General features: G+C 57.0%; 1 protein-coding gene across 3 annotated transcripts; it reads right to left on the bottom strand.

Moving 5' to 3' along the window:
• Positions 1-6,523: 6,523 nt before the first annotated feature.
• On the bottom strand, positions 6,524-17,014 carry FDXR (ferredoxin reductase). Of its 3 annotated transcripts, XR_003399655.1 has the most exons (12): positions 16,410-17,014; positions 15,139-15,234; positions 13,746-13,868; positions 13,072-13,185; positions 12,458-12,559; positions 11,017-11,124; positions 10,707-10,791; positions 9,877-10,076; positions 9,436-9,607; positions 8,790-8,963; positions 8,167-8,311; positions 7,970-8,069 (listed from the first exon to the last, which is right to left on the bottom strand). XR_003399655.1 is itself a non-coding variant. In XM_026861026.1 (11 exons), the coding sequence occupies exons 1-11, from the start codon at positions 16,533-16,535 to the stop codon at positions 7,939-7,941; spliced, it is 1,431 nt and encodes a 476-aa protein (XP_026716827.1). In that variant the 5' UTR covers positions 16,536-17,014; the 3' UTR covers positions 6,524-7,938. The 3 variants fall into 3 exon arrangements, 2 of the variants coding, with proteins under 2 accessions (XP_026716827.1, XP_026716828.1); XM_026861026.1 differs by lacking the exon at positions 8,167-8,311 and having other exon boundaries at positions 6,524-8,069; XM_026861027.1 differs by lacking the exons at positions 7,970-8,069; positions 8,167-8,311 and adding an exon at positions 9,145-9,229.
• Positions 17,015-17,569: the final 555 nt, after the last annotated feature.

Here is a 17,569-nt window from a genome sequence, read left to right as displayed (position 1 = left end):
CCGACCCCAGCACTGCGGAGGGCAGGGGGCGCAAGACCCCCACCACCTCCTTCGCCCCCCTCCTCCTTCCCCAGGAGCGAAAACCCACCGAAAAATGACACAGCCCTTAGAGCAACCCCCCGCATCCCCCAGGCACTGCCCGCCCCCCAGCCCCTGAAGAGCTGGAGGGGTGCAAACGGCTGCGGTCGGACTCACTCCCCCACACCCCCCACACCCCAAATACCTTCCAGCCCTTTGCTAAGTGAACTGGTGGGGACTGGCCAGTTGCCCACCCCATGTGCCCCCGAGCCGGTGCAGGGCAGCCCCAGGGTCCCCACCGGTCACGGGGAGGGGGGGTGACACAGAACAAAGCCCCCGCAGGCAGCAGCAGCATCCTCCAGCTGTCACCAGGGCCAGTATTAAAGCATCAGCTGATCCCGCAGCACTGGTTTAGAGCAAGCCAGACTTGGGGGGGAGAGGGGGGAGATACAGCAAAGAAAGGGGGGAGTCAGGCAGAGGCCCTGCTGGGGTCCCCTTGCCCCTGGCTGGGTCCCCCCCAAAACCAGCCTGTGCTCTGCAGCAGCCAGGCTGTGGGCAGAGGGGGCACGGTTCCCGGCAGGGGCTAGAGCCCAGTTCAGGCTCTGCCATGGCAGGGGTGGCTGCCTCAAAACCTCCCCGTGGCCTGGCTCAGAGCCACCAAAACGCCGGCCATCACCCCAAGAGCATCTGCCCCTCTCTGGCGGTGCGGGGTGCCCACAGTGCCCGTGCCCAGGTGCAGGCACCCTGCTCGGGGACAAGGCCACCCGAGAGCGAGTTATTTAGGGCTGTCGGGTGGCTGCCACCCAACCTGGCACCGCAGCCACCTGCAACAGCATCCCTGGGGCTGCTGGGGCCTGGGAAGGCCTTTTCCAGAGAGGTTTCAACCTGCCTAAAAATCTGCTGCCTGCAGTCGGCCACGAGCTGCCTGGGGCAGGGCCTCCCCACACCATCCCCTGTCCCTGAGGCAGCCGGGCCACCCACTCCCCGGGTGCTGTGGATATGCCCTTGGGGCACCTTGGCATTGCAAGAGATGCTAAAAAAACAAAGGAAAGGGAAAAATGCATTTGGGGCTTCATTTTAATCCCTGTAAAAGCAGCACCCGCTCTCTCTGCAGGAGAGCTCGGCCAAATCTCCGAGGCTGCTGCAGTGTGGCAGCTTGTGGTGATGGGGCACACAGGACCTGGCACCCCTCTCTTGGCTGCCTGCTGGCCAGATCCTGCTGCTCCAGCATCAGGCAATCCCAGCTGCCCACCACTGCCTGATTCTGGCAGCTCTGCCTCTCTCTTGCCCAAGGAGAGGAGATTTAAGGGTTAGCAACAGGTCCTTTGCCTGGACAACAGAAGGGTGGCTCTTGGGTTCAGCATTTAACCTTCTGTTGCCTTCATGGTTGGGTGTGACTGGGCCTAGGGGACCAGCTTTCCAGGAATCTGGTCCCTTGGGGCTGGCACAGCAACCCTGAGCCATTCCCATGCCTTAGTGCCCTCCCCAGCAGCTCAGGGGTCTCATTTACCTCTCTTGGAACTGGCTGCTCCCCAGACTGGATCCCTCAGAGGGTCTCGGCTCATACCTATTTCAGCCCCCCTTTCAGGGGGACAATGTTTCCCAGCAGAGCTGCCAGCATGCAGGCAGGATGAGGGGGGGCAGCAGCAACTCCCCCATCCCAGGGCAATACCCAGCTTCCCCATTACACCTGTGACCCTCCAGCATCTCCGGGTACATGGAGCATTTAACTCCCATCACAGCGCAAACCCCACACGTGGCACAGACAGACAAACCCAGCTCTGGCACACAGCTGGGCACAGCTGGAGGGTGTCTGCAGTGTGGACAAGCAGCAGAGGACAAGGACCGGTGGTGACACACATGCCAGGCCCCCCCCAGCCATGCTGTCCCTCCTTCGGGAGTCAAACCCAGCTCAAACCCTGGCCAGTGGCTCGATGTTCAGGCAGCAGAGTGAGAGGCTGCACTGAGAGCTCACCTCCAGGTTTTCAGTTTCCCTGGCAAAAGCCTTCAGTATCTTAAAATACAAAACTCACAACATTTTTTCTGGGGGAAAATGCAGCGATTTCCCAAATCCAACCCGCTGCTGGGTCTGAGCCACCAAGCAACAGTAGAGCCTATGGGAGCTATTCTGCAATCACTAACACATCTAATTTGTGCATTTAAAAAACAAAAGTCCTTTTTACATTCAAAAAAAGCACTCTGATGGCTACAAAGGTCTGAGTTGAAACAGAAGCACCCACAGCACCCCAAGATGAAGCCCATAACCCCAGGACATGCAGCTGGACTTTTCCTCCTGGCTGGAAACTTCTGACATCCCCAGCCCCTGGGTGCCACCCTCTCCAGGGATGCCTTGCCCCCTTTCCCTGGTTTTCTGGGATGACTTACAGTAACACAGGCATGAAGCCACCTTCCTCCTCCTTCATCCTCCTCCATCACACCGCTGGGGTGACACCCCGGCCTGGGACCCTCGGCATCCCAGTGGGTCCCTAACCCACAGCACAGCCCCAACAAAAAGGAGCTCAGCCAGCTTCACCATCACCCCGTTACCTTTCTCTGGTGTCTTTTCTTGCAGGAGGCTCTGAAAGCAGGTTGATAAATGCAAAGTGCCGTGCTCTGACAGCTCCTGGTGTGCAGCCACCTCCTGCAGAGAAGAGCCCGCTGGCAGCCAGGCCGGGGGAGCGAGGGGGATGCGGGAGGACCATGCAGGAGGCCAATGTTAATCCAGCTTTGCCTGAACCCTTCCAGGCCAACACTGGGATCAGAGGGTGTTAGGCTCCACACAGGCTCCTTGCATCCCATTGCAACCCCACGAGCATCTGGGATAAATCCCCGCACAGCGCATCCTACCCCAGCCCTGTCTGTTCTGTCCCCCAGAGTCAATGGGAGCCCATCAATTCCCAGCATAAACCTGCACCCAAGCCCCTACCCACAGCATCCACCCCCAAGGTGCACCCACAGCCAAGGCAACATAGCACAGCTCCAGTCAGTGTCTTTAATATTTCCAGTTCTTCAGGGCAAGCCCCTACCATCAGCCTCCTATTTGCAGGAGAAACTCGGCCAAAGATTTTTAACTTGAGTGCAGCCTAAACCAGGACTTTAGGAACGAGAGGATGCAGGTCTGTGCACGGCCAGCACAAAGCCAGGCCTGTTCCTGGAAGGTCAGGGTGGCAACTGGGTGACACAACCCACTTGGGCACCCAATGTTGGACAAGGCAAACACAGCACCATGCCCATAGGTCTCTGTCGGAGCTTGATCTTGCAGGTGACACTTGTGACACCTGAGATTTAGCCCCAGACCTGCCCCCATCCCAGACCTGCTTGTCAGCTGCCAACCCCCTTTACTGAGAAGTTTGACCAAAAATTAAGGTCTGAGCTCAGCCACTCCTGCTCTTGGGCACCTACCTTGCCCTGTACCTCCGGGTCTCACTTAAGAAGCAAATGTGGGTGAAGGTGACCTTTCTCCCTCCTGTCTTCCCACGGAGCCTCCTGCAACCACTCCCCAGGCACACTCCCCACCTCCCCTGTCTGTTCCAACCCATAAAGGTATTGAGGGCATCAGTACCTGAATAACCACACAGAGCTGGCAGGTATCACGGATCCCAGCAGCCACAAAAACAACTGAGGCAGAAAGCAGAGCAAGGAGGAAGGTGGGAGAGGGGCCACGGGAATGGTGCTGTGCACGGTGCACACATAGCATGGATCCAGCACAGCTCCGCTCTGCTGCCACCGCGTCCTACCCTCACAGTAATTAAGGGAGCTAAAATAAATAGGGATGGTTTCACCCCTGCAGGGATAATTCCTCCCCCTGGGGTGCTGTGTGTCTGCAGGGCTGCCCCAGAGTTTAGGGATGAGGCAGCCAAAGCCAGCGGGTTGGAAATGGAAATTTCCCAGGAAGGGAGGAAATCGCTTCTTTCTGGGGCGTAACCAGCCCTTGCCCTCCAATAACTTTATTTGCCGCTGTTGTATCCCTAAATAGCTCCTCAAAGCAGCTGCTAGGAGCTTACATCTCCTTCACCTCTGCTCCCCTCCCGGTGTTGGGAAACAGGCTCACGCAGCCACAATTTCCAAAGCGATTCACCCCAGGCAGAGGGAAACCCTGCACAGCCGCCCTGGAGCTGCTGCAGGGCTCGTGCAGCACCGCTGCTACCCCCGCACAGCCCACCAGCCCCCGGCAAGGCTTCGGGGAGCACAGAGGCCCAGGGAAGTTGGGTGTCTAAGGCTGGGAGTGGAAACCATGAGCCTTGGGTGGCCTGGAGCCAAGGATGCACTTGGGGCCCTTTGGGAGAAGGGGTGATGTTGTGCCAGGAGGGAAGCGGTTCCCTGGGCACAGTGGGGCTGGTTAACCCACTCCAGTGACCCCCAGAGGTTGGCACCCCAACCCCAACCTGTTTGCCATCCCCGCCAGTGGGATCTGGTGAGAAGAACACCCGAGACGTGAGAAGATGCGCCCAGGAGAGTGAGTGGCGAGGGGAGGGTACGCGCAGGGGCCGACGCTCGTGCTCAGCCAAAGCGCTGAAGTCAGCACTCTCCAGAGCCATCTGTTCCCCGCGAAGCCCCGGCGCAGACGGACTCGCCCCGGCTCCCGGCAGCGGATGCCGCAATTCGGTGATTCATGTGGTGAGGGGACGGCGCAAAGCCGGACACCGCCTCTGCGGCCGCACTAACCCCAGCGATGGGGCTGGAAAATTATATATTAGCCACGCTGTGGAAAAGCTTTTTCAACCATTTTTCTGGTCGCATGAGCTGGCTTTTAAATGGTAGCACAGCTCTTTACTGCTGGGCCAGAGACCTGACTCAAGCTGCTTTTTCCCTTATTCCAGAGCACAGGTAACCTCCTGCTTCACAGGCTCTAAATGATCGTTTGAAAAGGCCAAGTTCAGCAAGCAGCCTATTAGCAAAGCCAGCGAGAGGCTCTGCACTTGCTTCCCAGGTGTAATTGCAAAATGCAGCATCAACAGGAGCTTCTGGGGTGTCTCTGACCTGCTTTTTCCCTGGATTACTCCAACCGCCTCATCAGCCCATGCAAGGCAGGAGCCCCAGCCTGCGGCTCTGCAGACCAGGGAAACTGAGGCACAGCAGCGCAAGACAGCAGCAGGAGGTTGCAGAGACCCAACTGAGCAGCAGTCACTGTGCAACCACCCCACAGCGTGAGGAGCTCGCTCTGCTCCGTCCCCAGCCCGGCTGCCTTCCAGAGCAGCACGCACAGCGAGGACAGCATGGTGCTGCGGGAAGGGAACCGCGCAGCCTTGCCCGGTCGGTCTCGAGGCCATCCCTCACCAGATGCTGATCTCCACCAGCTTTGTGCAGTCTCATTAAAGCTAAGCCGAGCCATAACTCATCGGCGCAGGGAGGTCCACATTAAGAGCTGGCAGTGATGACTTTCAGCTTTTCAGGCCTCCTTCCAACAGCAGACAGGTGTCACTCACAGCATCGCCTCCTCAGCTCCTTACCTGCTGTGGAAGATGGCTTTGGAGCTGTTCCTCTGGCTGCTTGGGAGAGTGGAGGGTGAGGGGGTGACTGCCCAGCAGGGCTGCCCCTCTCGCCCCACCACAGTGGGGACGTACCTGGAGCAAACACAAGTTTAATCATGCTTAAAAGCAGAACCTGAATGTCAGTGAGCGGCCGTGAGGGCCCACAGCCTGCTCAGAGCCCAGGCAGTCGGCTGGGGCTTTGCAGGCACCAAGAGAGCTGGTTGCACCCCGGGGGTGCCCGGTCACCCCTCCATCCCCACTCAGCCCCTCTTTGCTCCCCGTTACCAGCCTCCCAGCGCCACCTAACGACACGGGGACAGGGGATGAGGACCTTCACCGAAGAGCCAGACACATCCCAGTCCCCAGAGAGAAGGATGGAGAGCACAGGGAGGAAGGAGGCAGCAGGACTTGGGGACACAGGCAGCAGAGGAAACAGGATCTGGGGATATTGAATCAGGATTTACATAATCGTAATGATCCTTCCTCAGCCCACGAGGCTCAGTCCTCCATCCCTGCCCTTCGCTGACCTTGATCATCCCATGGCTTTCCCACAGCCCAGCATTAACCCCAGGGCCTTGGCCAAGGTCTGGGTTGACACCCAGGGCCAAACGCTGCCCTTAATCTGTTATCACAGCCCAACAACTACCCTGAAGCATCACCAGTTTGGGAACAGCCATTTGCCATGCTCAGCGGCACAGTGGCCTGCGTGATGGCTACAAAAGCACCCTGACATCAACATTCAAGGCCATGCGGAAGAAAATGCCAGGGAGGAGCTGGCTCATCTCTTCCTGATACCTGCAGATTTGATGCAGCCACAACAACCCCTTCACCGACACATTTCTGGCAGGGCTATCTACCAAAACAGCTGCTCCCCGCCCTGAGCACAACCCCCTCGTATCCACACCCCGCTTCCTAAAGTGCTTATTCACCTCCAAACCCAGAGCTGATGTAATCTCCCGCTCAAGAGTTCAGCAGTAGGACTGCATCAGCCCCGAGACGTAACGAGAGCCACATCACACAAGCAGCTGCTCGACAAAAGCTTTATTGCTCGTTTGTGTACGAGTTCCCAGTATCACATTTCCTGAGTTTCTTAATGAGCTTGCAAATGAGATTTAAATAGAAAAGGAAGGGGGGCATAAAGGAAAAAACAGAGAAGCCAGAGATCTCCCTTTGCTAAGGTTGGACCAGAGATGGGTGGGAGTACAGTGCCCCATGGGCAAGCCCTCAACCACAGGAGAGGGCTTGGCAGAGATGGAGGTTGAGCGTGGACCTGAGACAATCTCCCACCAGCTGCCCTGTCTCGATTTACCCTCTGCCTCCACCGCAGAGCCTGATTTGTTTCTAACACACAGCCACCAGTAGCTACCATTGTCCCTGTTTCCACAGGTCAGAGAGGAGCGGTCACAATCCTGCAGTGCTCCTGCTAGGAGCATGGGGGTTCAGGGACAGGGTGGGTGACAGGAGGGACAGGGGAGGGGACCATGCTGGCACAGCCCCTGCACCACAGATAAAGAGATTATGGCTCATGGCTTGTAATCTGGTTTAAAACCTGACACCACCATCATAGTCAATTTGGGCTGAGAGAGGCATTTAATAAGCTTCAAAACACACAGGCCAAAAAAAAAATAACCCCACCAGTGAATGAAATGAAAGGGCTCAAGGCACTGCTTGCACCAGTCAGCGCTGGCAGGTACCAACCAACACAGGATCCCTCATGATCTGGAGCAAGGCAATTACACACTTGTTATCCTAATCCACCCCACAAGCCAGAACCCAGGCCCTGCCGGGGTTTAACTGTGGGAGGCAGAAAGCAAGTTAATGCCCTTGTCTGTCTGTTCAGAGCTCACAACAAGCGGAGAGCAAATAGTCCCTCCCTGCATGAGAGGAACTGCCTTGCCTTGGGACATGTCGCAGGAGACACAGCGCTCGGCTGGCTGCTCCAAGATTAAGGCAGTCACAAAGAAGCCAGACTCAAGCAGCAGGTCCAATTTGGCTTTCCCGGAAGGGTTTATTTAAAAAAAAAATTGTTATTAAAAGAAGCCTGTTTGGGCACCAACGACAAGGCAACAAAGCCATTTGGCTTGAGGCTTAAAGGAGAGGCAGCAAGATGCAAGGAAGTTTCTCTGTGCGACTTGCCACGGGGACGGTGCCTGGCCAGGACTCCTGCCAGCCACACACCTCCCTCCCCTGCCCCGGCCAGTTCATTAATGCTCCAAGGACACGAATGACAAGAATCGTCCCCAGGAGTGGCAGCCGGCTGCAGAGGTGCAGGGCCAGCCAGCAGCCTCAGTTGTTTGGAGACATTCACTTTGGGAACTCAAGTTCATCGTTACTAGAGAGGCTCAAGTGTCACACACCTCCCCAGAGCGGTCACTAGCCCCGGGCACAAGCCCTGTGCTCCTGGGCCCTGGCTGTAACCCGCCACTGTTCCATCCCCATCGCTGCTGCTTTAGTGGCCGATCAGCCGCAGCATCTCCTGAGGATCCACTATCTTCTCCCGGGGTTTGCCAGCAGCTTTGCCTCTTGCCACTTCAGCAGCATCTATCTTCTCCCAGTCTGAGAAGGAAACAGGACGGACCCCTGAGGTGACAGAGAGAGACAGGAGAGAGAAGTTAACCACGTAAAAACGAGTTCAGCCTCACCTCCCTGTTAGCAGGGACCTGATGTGCCAGCAAACCTTGCCCTTTTCCAACACGGCGTCAGACTTCAGTCTCACAAGGGAATAATAATTTCTAACACCGCAAGGAGAGGGATGGCAGGTTCCAGTCAACTCGGATCAGTCGGACCTTTGTGAGCCGTAACAACGGCGAGCACAGCACCACCTTAGGGGACAGAACGCTTCCAGTTCACTGTTAAACCTCAGACGGTTAAGAGCCAGAACACACACACTTTAATTGAATGCCTTTAAACACAGCAATAGCAAATTACTCTCTTGGGCATTTTAATCTTTCCCCCAACTTGCCTGGAAGGATTAATAGAAAAACCACTCAGGAGCAATAGCTCACTGTCTAGGCAGCTGACAGAGACATTTTACCCAAGGTCCATGCTGGTTTTAATGGCCCTTCCCAGAAAGTGGTTGTTAACCTTAGCGGTGACACCAAATTTGAGGAAATTCAAGTCCCGCTCTCCCTGAGCTTTGGAGTAATGGAACAGCAGCACAACACATTTCCATGGTTCAGACTTTGCTCCCAAGAGTGGCTCGCAGGACTTGCTACCCCAGGATACCCAGATCCAGGAGGAGTTTGGCTGCTTCATACCTTCACGCTGGCTGCTACCGCAGTTCACCCCCCCGCCACTGACCTCGGCTGCGCAGGATGCTCTCCACAGCCCCAAAGCCTTCTCTGGAGGTGGACACGTCCAGCACACCCCCCTGGAGATCCTCCAGCACCGAGTGGGCAGTGTCAAAGCTGTCGTTCATGGTGGTGATGATCACACCCGTGGGTCCTCTCTTCACCCACCCGCTGCAGTACAGACCTGCACGGGCACACAGAGCAGCCAGGCTCAGTCCAGCACGTGGCCATGCTACACACTCCTGGCAGCAAGTCCTTGCCCTGTCCCTGGGTGTCACATCAAGGTGCAGGCAGTGGAAGAATCCACCCGTGTGGTGGGAACAGAGCACGGCCCTTCGACGGTGCTGTCACAGGGATTTGTGTACCTGCAGACTGGTACTAAGCAGCCGTATCGCTTCAGTAATGGACTCCGAGGCCCAGTAAAACCACCACAACCTTCAGTGCTGTTTGCTGCAAAACCAGACACCCCTGATGTGAGCTGGGGGCGGGCCAGGTCTTAACGCCTGACAGGCAGCTCATTTCCTCAGTTTCCACTCTCTGAGGCGTGCAACCACCTTGTATCAGTGCCCTTGGAGAATGGAGCTTCCCGCCCCAAAACCCCCAACCCACCAGCTGTGCTCAACACACATCCCACACATACCCCTGCAGCCACAGACCTGGGACACCCTCCACCCTGCCCGAGCTGTTGGGGATAACGCCGCGCTGGGTGTCGAAGGGTACCGCTGGGTCCAGGGGCAGGCTCCGGTAGCCAATGCTGCTGAGCACCAGCCCACACTCCACCTCCTCCACGTCTCCAGTGGGGATGGCTTTGGCAGAGTCACCTGAGCCCTGAGAGAGGGAGGAAGAGGCTGCTGACCACCAGCCACCAGATGCAGAGCAGCAGCCTCCTCCAGTCCCCTTTGGCATCCCTGACCCCTGGGTATTTGCTAAAGGCCTTTCTGCAGCAGCACAGCAAGAGCTCCCAAGCCTGCCAGCAGCCACTCCAACCAGACAGGGCAATAAAGCTGCCTTTGGAGAGATTCCCAAGGGCTGCAGCAGTGTCCTGCTCCATGCCTGCAGCCCTGCTAGGGCCATACCAGCTCCCCCCAAGCCCGTACCTCCAGGCGGGTCAGGGCCAGGCGGATGCCCCTCGCCCGCCTCCCGTCCGTGGTGGGCAGCACCTCCTGGGGGCTGCGCTGGAACTTCAGCCCCCACTCCCGGGGAGCTGCTGCCTGCACCTCCATCGGCTTCACCCCAGGCTTCTCCAGGGCCGTTTTGATCATCAGCTCAGTCAGTCGCTTCCTGGGCCTGGGGGCATCTAGGAAAAAAAGTGAAAGCTTCAGGACAGGAACCTCAGCAAAAGCCCCTCAGGACATGGCACGGAACCAAGGTCACGCCAAGGCAGTTTCAGTGGTATGTGAGTGTCCTTTTGGAGTTTGTCACACTGATGGGACTCCAACGTGTTTGCAATGACAAACCACAAATCAAAGTGACCAGGAGAGCTCCTGAGGCTTGAGGCCAGTGGGACACACAAATCAAAGCCCGCGATTTTGCTGTCTTGCTGGTGCTCAGAGGCAGCAGCCTGTGGAGAAGAGCAAGTCTCTGGACACCCTTGAACTCAGTGTTTTCTTTTTAGGTCTGCAGGAAGCTCTTAAATCAACAGCCTTGGGATCTCTCCTGCAAGGTTCCCCCAGCCCTCTCACATCTCCTGCCCTCATCATTCAGAGAGCATCACTCCCAAGCAGCACAGTGGCTGCACAAACAGAGTAACAGGCTCTTCCCTCGCCTTTGTGGCCTCCTAGCACTCATCACAGTCACCTGGCTTTCACATGCCATGCATTAAACACGGGGCAGAGTTTCTCCGACTCTGAGCATCTCCAGATCCCTCCTGGATGCTTGCCTGTCAATGTGAGTCCCTGTCCGGAGGAGCACGGCACATCTCCCTCACCTTTAATAGCATTTTCGAGCCCTGTGAAGTCAGCAGGGTTCAAGACAGGTCTGGCACCAGGCAGGTTTATCATCTCCCGCAGCTCCTGGGAATTGCAGGCAGGAAGATGTTACCTCCAGGGCAGAGAGGTTGTCCAACAGCCCCATGCCCTCCTCCCCCAGCAGTCCAGGCTAGGAGCCAGCAAATGGGTGCAGGAAGGAGGGCACACAGGTTCCCCACCCATCCCCAGACCATCTCTCCCCGCCAGGGACAGGCAGCCTGGGGCTCAACGCTGGGAAACACAGCTGCCCTCCAGCACCCCCAGCCTTACCTTGATAGTGAAAGCAACTTGGAGAGGTCCCCTCCTCCCAACCAGCCAGACACGCTTCACCTTGCTGCAGGCAAGAGCTGCCAGGGAGCTGTCAGTGATGTCTGTCTTCTGCAAGACAGAGACAGGAGAGTGGGATGAGGGCAGATCTGGAGGGAGCTGGGGGGAAGGTAGAGCCTCTGAAGGTGAAAAATCAGCAGAAAAGCAGGCTGTGCACGCAGAGAGCCTGGGAGAGGATGGAAAACAAGTAATTTCCCTTTGCACAGAGCTATTTGCACAGCTGGTCCCTCATCGCCAAATGTACTTTCCGAGGCCATAATGCACTAGAGGTAACGAGCCAGCACCCCACAAGACTGCCTCAGGGGATCTACCCAAGTAGGTTAACCTTGGGGCTAATGGAGCAAAGCTTTCCAGTGATCTCAATTTTGGGGTGCCTGCAGATGCTGCTGGGTGACTTCCCAGCTCAGGATATACAGGCATTTGGGTGAAACCCACTGCAAACCACAGCTCAGATCACCGCCTGCCTGCCCCAGGCAGCTCCCAGCATGAACACAAGCATCACCAGGGCTCAAGCGACAGTTGGCATCGTGCAGCAACCCCATGCTCTGTTTCAATCGTGTGCATGTATCTAGATTGCAAGATCTTTTCCAGAGAAGCTGTGATGGGAGGGACACCAAGATAAACCATTCCAGTCCAATATTCTTAACAGGACACTGCCTGCACACCCTAGCACTCATTTCCAGTGCCATGTCCTTTGCAGCACTGCTTCCCAGCTGGGTTTAGCCACTGCTTGGCAGTGCCTCCAAGTCGGGTTTTTTTGATAATTTAATTTAGATATTAATACAGAAAACTGTTGCACAGCTGTAACAAACCTTGTAGCATTTCTCCAGGAGGGAGAGCCTTTGCTGCCAACATCTGGGGCAGCAGCTGTAAAGAGCAGCTGGCGCACACCAGTTCCCAGCTGTTTATAGGGCAGCATGGCAGCAGGAGAGGTCCACCAGCTTGGACCAGCCACCAGTGTGCCCAGCACTACCAGCAGAAACCAGGCTGCTGCCCTCAGCTACAGTAGATAAAAAAAGTCCCAACAGGAGAAGCTTCTAGTTTGGTGGTGGAAAAGGGCAAGCAGCTCCTCCTTTGCTTCTTGTAGGAAAGGAAGGGATGAAGCTCAGTTGCCAACCTTTTAGGTACCAGCAGCCCAGCAGGCAGCAGCAATCCAGAGAGCTCTGCAGCATTACCCAAGGCATGGCCACAGCCTTGGATCACTCCCTACAGACTGTGAATCCACAGAGTGCCCCCAAAAGGCAACAGCCTTCCCTGGGGAAAGATCCCAAAGACAGGAGAGTCTGAGGTTTTGCCGAGATGAGTGGGAACCAGCACCCACCCAGCAGGGAGTGACTGTGGGCCCTGGGCGGCCTCTGGGGTGCAGAGGACCCCTGTGACTCACCCTGAGGAAATGCAGCGGGGACAGGAGGATCCGAGCAATATCCAGCGCCACGTTGCCATGACCCAGAATCAGCGCTGTCTCACAGCTCAGGTCGGGCTTCAGCTGTGGGGAAAAACCCGTCCATGAGTGAATCCACCTGGCCACCATGACATCCACCTCCTCGGACCCGCTCCCGTCACCCAAATTCCCTTCCACCCCTCTTTTCCCCAGAAAGAGGTGGTGCAGACAGGGAACTACACATCAGCCTCCTCCCCAAACAGACAGCAACCCAGCCACTCTGGGCACCCCGGCCGATCCCTCTCACCCTCCTCCTGCAAGGGCATCTCTGGGAGCAGGAGCTGTTTTGGCCAGAAAGTCTCCACAGGCCAAAGTGCAGCATCACCCCCCAGGTTCCCATCTGGCCTGGCCAAAATATGCTGCCAGCCTACGAAGCCAGCTAATCCGCTCTCACTGATGTGCAAATTGTTCACATTTCTACCATCTAAGAAGGATTTAACATGGTGCCTGCTAATCTTTTCCAATTGCAGGCCTTTCAGGATTTAATCTGGAGCTGAATGCATGTGTTTAGATGCAGGACAGGGAGGAAGGGCAGGGAAACACATCACTGTACTCACATCCCGGTTCTCAGGCAGCCCATTGTACCAGCCCACAAACGCTCGGGCCGAATAAACACCAGAGAGATTCTCCCCTGGGATCCCCAAGACCCGGTTATCTTCAGCACCATAACTCTGAGGACGGAGCAGACAGAGTCAGAGATGTCACCGTGCACAGGGTTCGATACCAAAACACAAATCTTCCCTTCCAGCTGCTGCCAGGGACCCTGCACAGCTGCCAACCCTTCCTGAGGGCTGGGATACTCAACGGAGGGGCTAAACACAGGAGCTTCATCCACTCATCCCCCCAGGCTTCAGAGCCAAACTTGACCTCCTTGGGCTGAGGCGGAGCATGACAAGCTGAGGACTGAACAAGAGGGACAAATCCATGTGGGGCTGAAACGGGTATTGGCCATCAGAGGGAAGAGGTTCCTCAACCACTGCCCCTTGCAGCAGGGTTTCAGGGACCTGCATTTGCTGCTGTGCTCCAGAACATGCTCCCTGGAAGGCTTCGGACAAGCCTCGCAGCATCTGAGCTGTCCCAAGGTTGGGGAGAGTTCACCATGGTAATTAGGCACTCAGAAATGCCTCACCCAAACCCTCTTCCCGAGATCCCAGTGGGGAATAATGGTGCAGACCTGCCCCATGACTTCTGGGGAGCTAATGCAGGCCTGGCTCCGAGGCACGGTACCTACCAGCACCACGGCGTGGTAAGCCTGCCGCAGCTCCACCACCGTGACGTCCCTCCCCACGCTGACGTTCCCGTAGTAGGCGCAGCGCTCCGAGCGTGCCGTCTGCGTGAAGGCGTTGATCACGTTCTGCCGAGATCAAACAAGCGCCGGGGAGTTACGTCCCAGCCACGGTTGGGGCCAAGGCCTGCTGCTGACAGGAGGTGCCCATGCTCGTCACCCCCAGCCTTGAGAAGCTTCTCCCCCTCTCCAAGTCAGTTATTCTGAGACTCTTATCTGACAACAGCCACAGATAATTCACACAGAGATAAGCACAGCTGTGACTTGGCACTCTTTCCACCACCCTTTGTGGAAAAGAAAATCCATCTTTTGCACCCACCTGGGGAGGACCCTCTGATTAAACCCTGCTGTAGGAGAAAACTCCTTCCCAAAGGTGAGGCTTAGTTCCTCCAAACAACCCCTTCTATCAAGGGTGCTGCCTGCCAGAACCCCCTGCCAGCCTCTCATCTCAACCCTTCCTGAAATCCACTTCATCAAGAGACGACACAGAGCAGGATGGTACCCAAAGCCTTTTTTTTTTTTTTTTTTTCTGAGCTGTTTGGGCCACACAGCAAAACAACCACCTCTTCCCCTGCAGCTCCAGCTGGACTCAGCCTGGTAATAGGACGGATACCCCTGTACTGGGGACACTGCCCCAAACCCACACCCGTTATATGTCCACTCCTCCTCTCTCAGCTCAAAGGGATACAGGCATTTTTGTCTGATGATGTCCAGGGATTAGAGGAAACCATCACAAGATATTGCTGCATCTGGATCTCCTGTGTCCTACCACTCCAACCACCTCCACCCCAGGTCAGACACAGCAGATAAACCTGAGAACAACTCACACCCACTACAAGGCAAAGGAAAATGGTTGATTTCAAAGAGCTCCTTGGCTGAACTTCTCCTTGCCCAGGTGTGCATCTACAGCCCAACTCCGTCACCCTTAATAGCAGATCTGTGCGTTCCCAGGCACCCAGAAGATGCACAGACTGAGCAAAGGCAAACAGCAACTGCAGCGAGCAGGCAAGATCCTGCCAGCATAGTTTCCTGGTACAAAGAAGCCCCTCTGTGCTCCTTGGTCTTGCTCTAGACCAGGCTGACCAGCACCGGGAGCAGCATTTCCCATCACAAGCCCCTGTTTTGACCCACTGCCCAGAGCCCTATTCGTCCCATATCGCCCAGCTACGGCCTTGCTGGGTCTCAGCACGGACAAGGAGGAGATCTGGACCTCTGCAGTGTGACGGCTCCACACCACAGCGAGCCCTGAGGCACCATAAAGGACAGCGACTGCCTCCCCTGCACCCACCACCACCACTGCCCTCAACCGCACAGAAAAGGGGAGGAAGCCAGCACCAACCTTCACTTCGGGGTGGTCTGGGGCCACCCCAAAACGGACGAGCCCGAAGGGAACAGGCAGCTTCTCAAAGATGTCCACTCGAGCCTCGCCATGGTGCTGCAGAAGGAAGTCACGGTTAAGGGATGAGGACAGAAAGACCACATGAGCCCAGCAGCTCAGGAGGGACACACAACATTTGCCTGCTCCTGAGGGAAATATGGAGCAGGAGGAAGGGTTGCACCAAGATCCTGGAGCCAGAAACAGCCTCTTCCAGACTCTTCCATGCACAGGATGATGCTGTGCCCGTTACTGCCAGCTCAGGCCATAAGGTGTAGTGGAGAGCGTGACCCCAACCACCACCAAGTACATCTTGCGAGGAGCTTCATCCTCCTACCGACCCCACAGCTCCTCTTCCACACTAACTTGCTGGCTGTCCAGTACCCGGAAAGCTGACAAAAGAGCCCCCACACTGGCTGGCAAGCACCTAGAGCAGCACCCTGGGTGCTGGTGAGCCTGCCAGGCTGGGTGCCAGGCCCTCACAGAGGTGCCTGTGCCCTGAGATTCCCCTGAGCTGAGTCACCTCAGGGTCGGAGCTTTAGACAGATGTTTTGCTGCAAGGCTTTTGTTATCTTGTATTTTGAGTCAGCCTCTTCCAGGAGATTAAGCAGCCCTGAAATTTGTCCCTGAGGCTTAGTAACAGCTATTTTCCAACACATACTGGAGACAACACAGCACAGTCTAATGATGGGGTTAAGCTGCTGCATCTCTGGTCGGTGCCAGCAGCCCAGTTCTGTGCTCAGGTCTCATTTCCCAACAGAGTGCCCAAAGCACTAATGATTACAGACACCAGGTAAAGGATTACCTGTGCACCTTAATTCCACTGAGGAAGGCAGGAGGGCAGGTTCTGCACATTCCCTTTAACACACAGTTAATGTCACCCCTGTTGTGTGACAACAGCTCCAAGCCAGGCAGATCTCTGCTGCTTATTTGATTCTAGAAAAATCACTTGAGCTGAACTTACAGCAACCCAGCCAGGCCTGGGTCTGGTCCAAATGGCCCCGGGGAAGGGCAGGGACAGAGGCAGCAGTGCCCACCCCAGGTGACAGGGCCCAGGAGGAGCCAGTGGGGTCTGGGCTGCCCCAAGCAGCCCCCCAACAACACAGACCTGGCTGGAGTGGGGTCAGAAGCCCACAGAACCACTCCCCAACCCCCTCAGAGCCAGGCAGCATGGAGATACCCCCCTCAGCAGGCAGGTGCCTGCCCTCACACGGGGCTGAATCCCACCCCGGTACCTTGAGGATGTGCTGAGCCGTGTAAAACCCCGCGGGCCCACTGCCCACCACGCAGACGCGAGGAGCCGGGGCAGACGAGGACAGCCACCGCTTGAGACCTGGAGGTGTGAAGGACAGAGAGGACATGAGGCCGCAGGAGGTGCCGACTCCCAGGGCTGGCCATAGCCCTTCCCTCGAGCCCAGCACCGACCCAGAGGGGCGCGTCCCCGCGCGCCGGCCATGGCGTGCAGCCGGGCGGCAGCGCTCGGTCGAGATTTATGTACGAGCCCAGGGACGCGGCCCCGGAGAGGTTTGAGGCGGAAACACCTCGAGGTCAAGGCCAGCGGCCCCCGCGCTCGGCCAAGCCCGCGGCCTTGGCGCTTACGGCTGGGCCGGGACGGGGCCGGTGGTGCCAGAGGGGCTGTCTGCTGCCCCGGAGAAGGGCACCAGAAAGCACCATACCCGAGACACCCCCGGCCTCGTGCACCGGCAGGGGAAGGGGCGTCCCGGTCCCGGCCCTAAGGGTACCGAAGCCCCAGTACTCCCGCCCCGGAGCACGGTGTCCCCCGGCCCCGCGTCCCTCACTTCCCCAAGGCTGGAGCACGGGCCTGCCGGGCACGGTTCCCACAGCCTGTCTCTTGAAGGAGGGACGGAGAGGCCGACTCGCGGCCGGTCTTGCCGCCGCTCTCGATGGCGAGGCCTCCGCGGTACCCCGCCTGCCTGGGGCTCCCCCATCAGCACCATCCCGGTGGCTGCTAAGTGCGTTGTGCCGCTTTATTGCCAAAAGTGATTAACTGCGGAGGTCTTCCGCGGGAAACCGAAGCTCAGACTGAGTTTAAGCAGCCGTCCACCCCTGGCCAGGAGGGATGCACAGAATCCCCTCCGTAAAGGATAAAGCACTAGTGCCGGAGGCAGCGGATAAATGCTGCTGCCAGAGCTCCCCCCAGCCTCCCCCACGGTCCCTGCTTTATTTCCTCCTTAATCCACATCACTCGGCTTACTTCAAACTACCCACACCTCCTGTGCAGGAGCACCCCATCTTGCTTCAGCCCCTGAGCAATGTACCAGGCAGGAAAATCATTCTCAGTGGGCCCAGGAGATGCTTAAGGGTTGTACAGATGCCAAAGCATGCAGACAAGCACTAACGGGGCTTTTTAAAAGCAATTAAGACCGAGAGGAGT

Source organism: Athene cunicularia (assembly GCF_003259725.1).
Source record: "Athene cunicularia isolate RWA chromosome 18 unlocalized genomic scaffold, athCun1 chr18_part1, whole genome shotgun sequence".
Taxonomy (NCBI): Eukaryota; Metazoa; Chordata; class Aves; order Strigiformes; family Strigidae; genus Athene; species Athene cunicularia.
Note: the sequence above shows the minus strand (reverse complement) of the source record. Positions and strands in the feature narration are given on the sequence as shown.

Coding starts and splice junctions, on each gene's coding strand:
- FDXR (XM_026861026.1), bottom strand. CDS start 16,535: ATGTCCTCTCTGTCCTTCACACCTCCAGGTCTCAAGCGGTGGCTGTCC. Junction 10,792..11,016: donor AAGTTGCTTTCACTATCAAG/GTAAGGCTGGGG, acceptor TGCAATTCCCAG/GAGCTGCGGGAGATGATAAA. Junction 9,608..9,876: donor TGGCCCTGACCCGCCTGGAG/GTACGGGCTTGG, acceptor TCCCTCTCTCAG/GGCTCAGGTGACTCTGCCAA.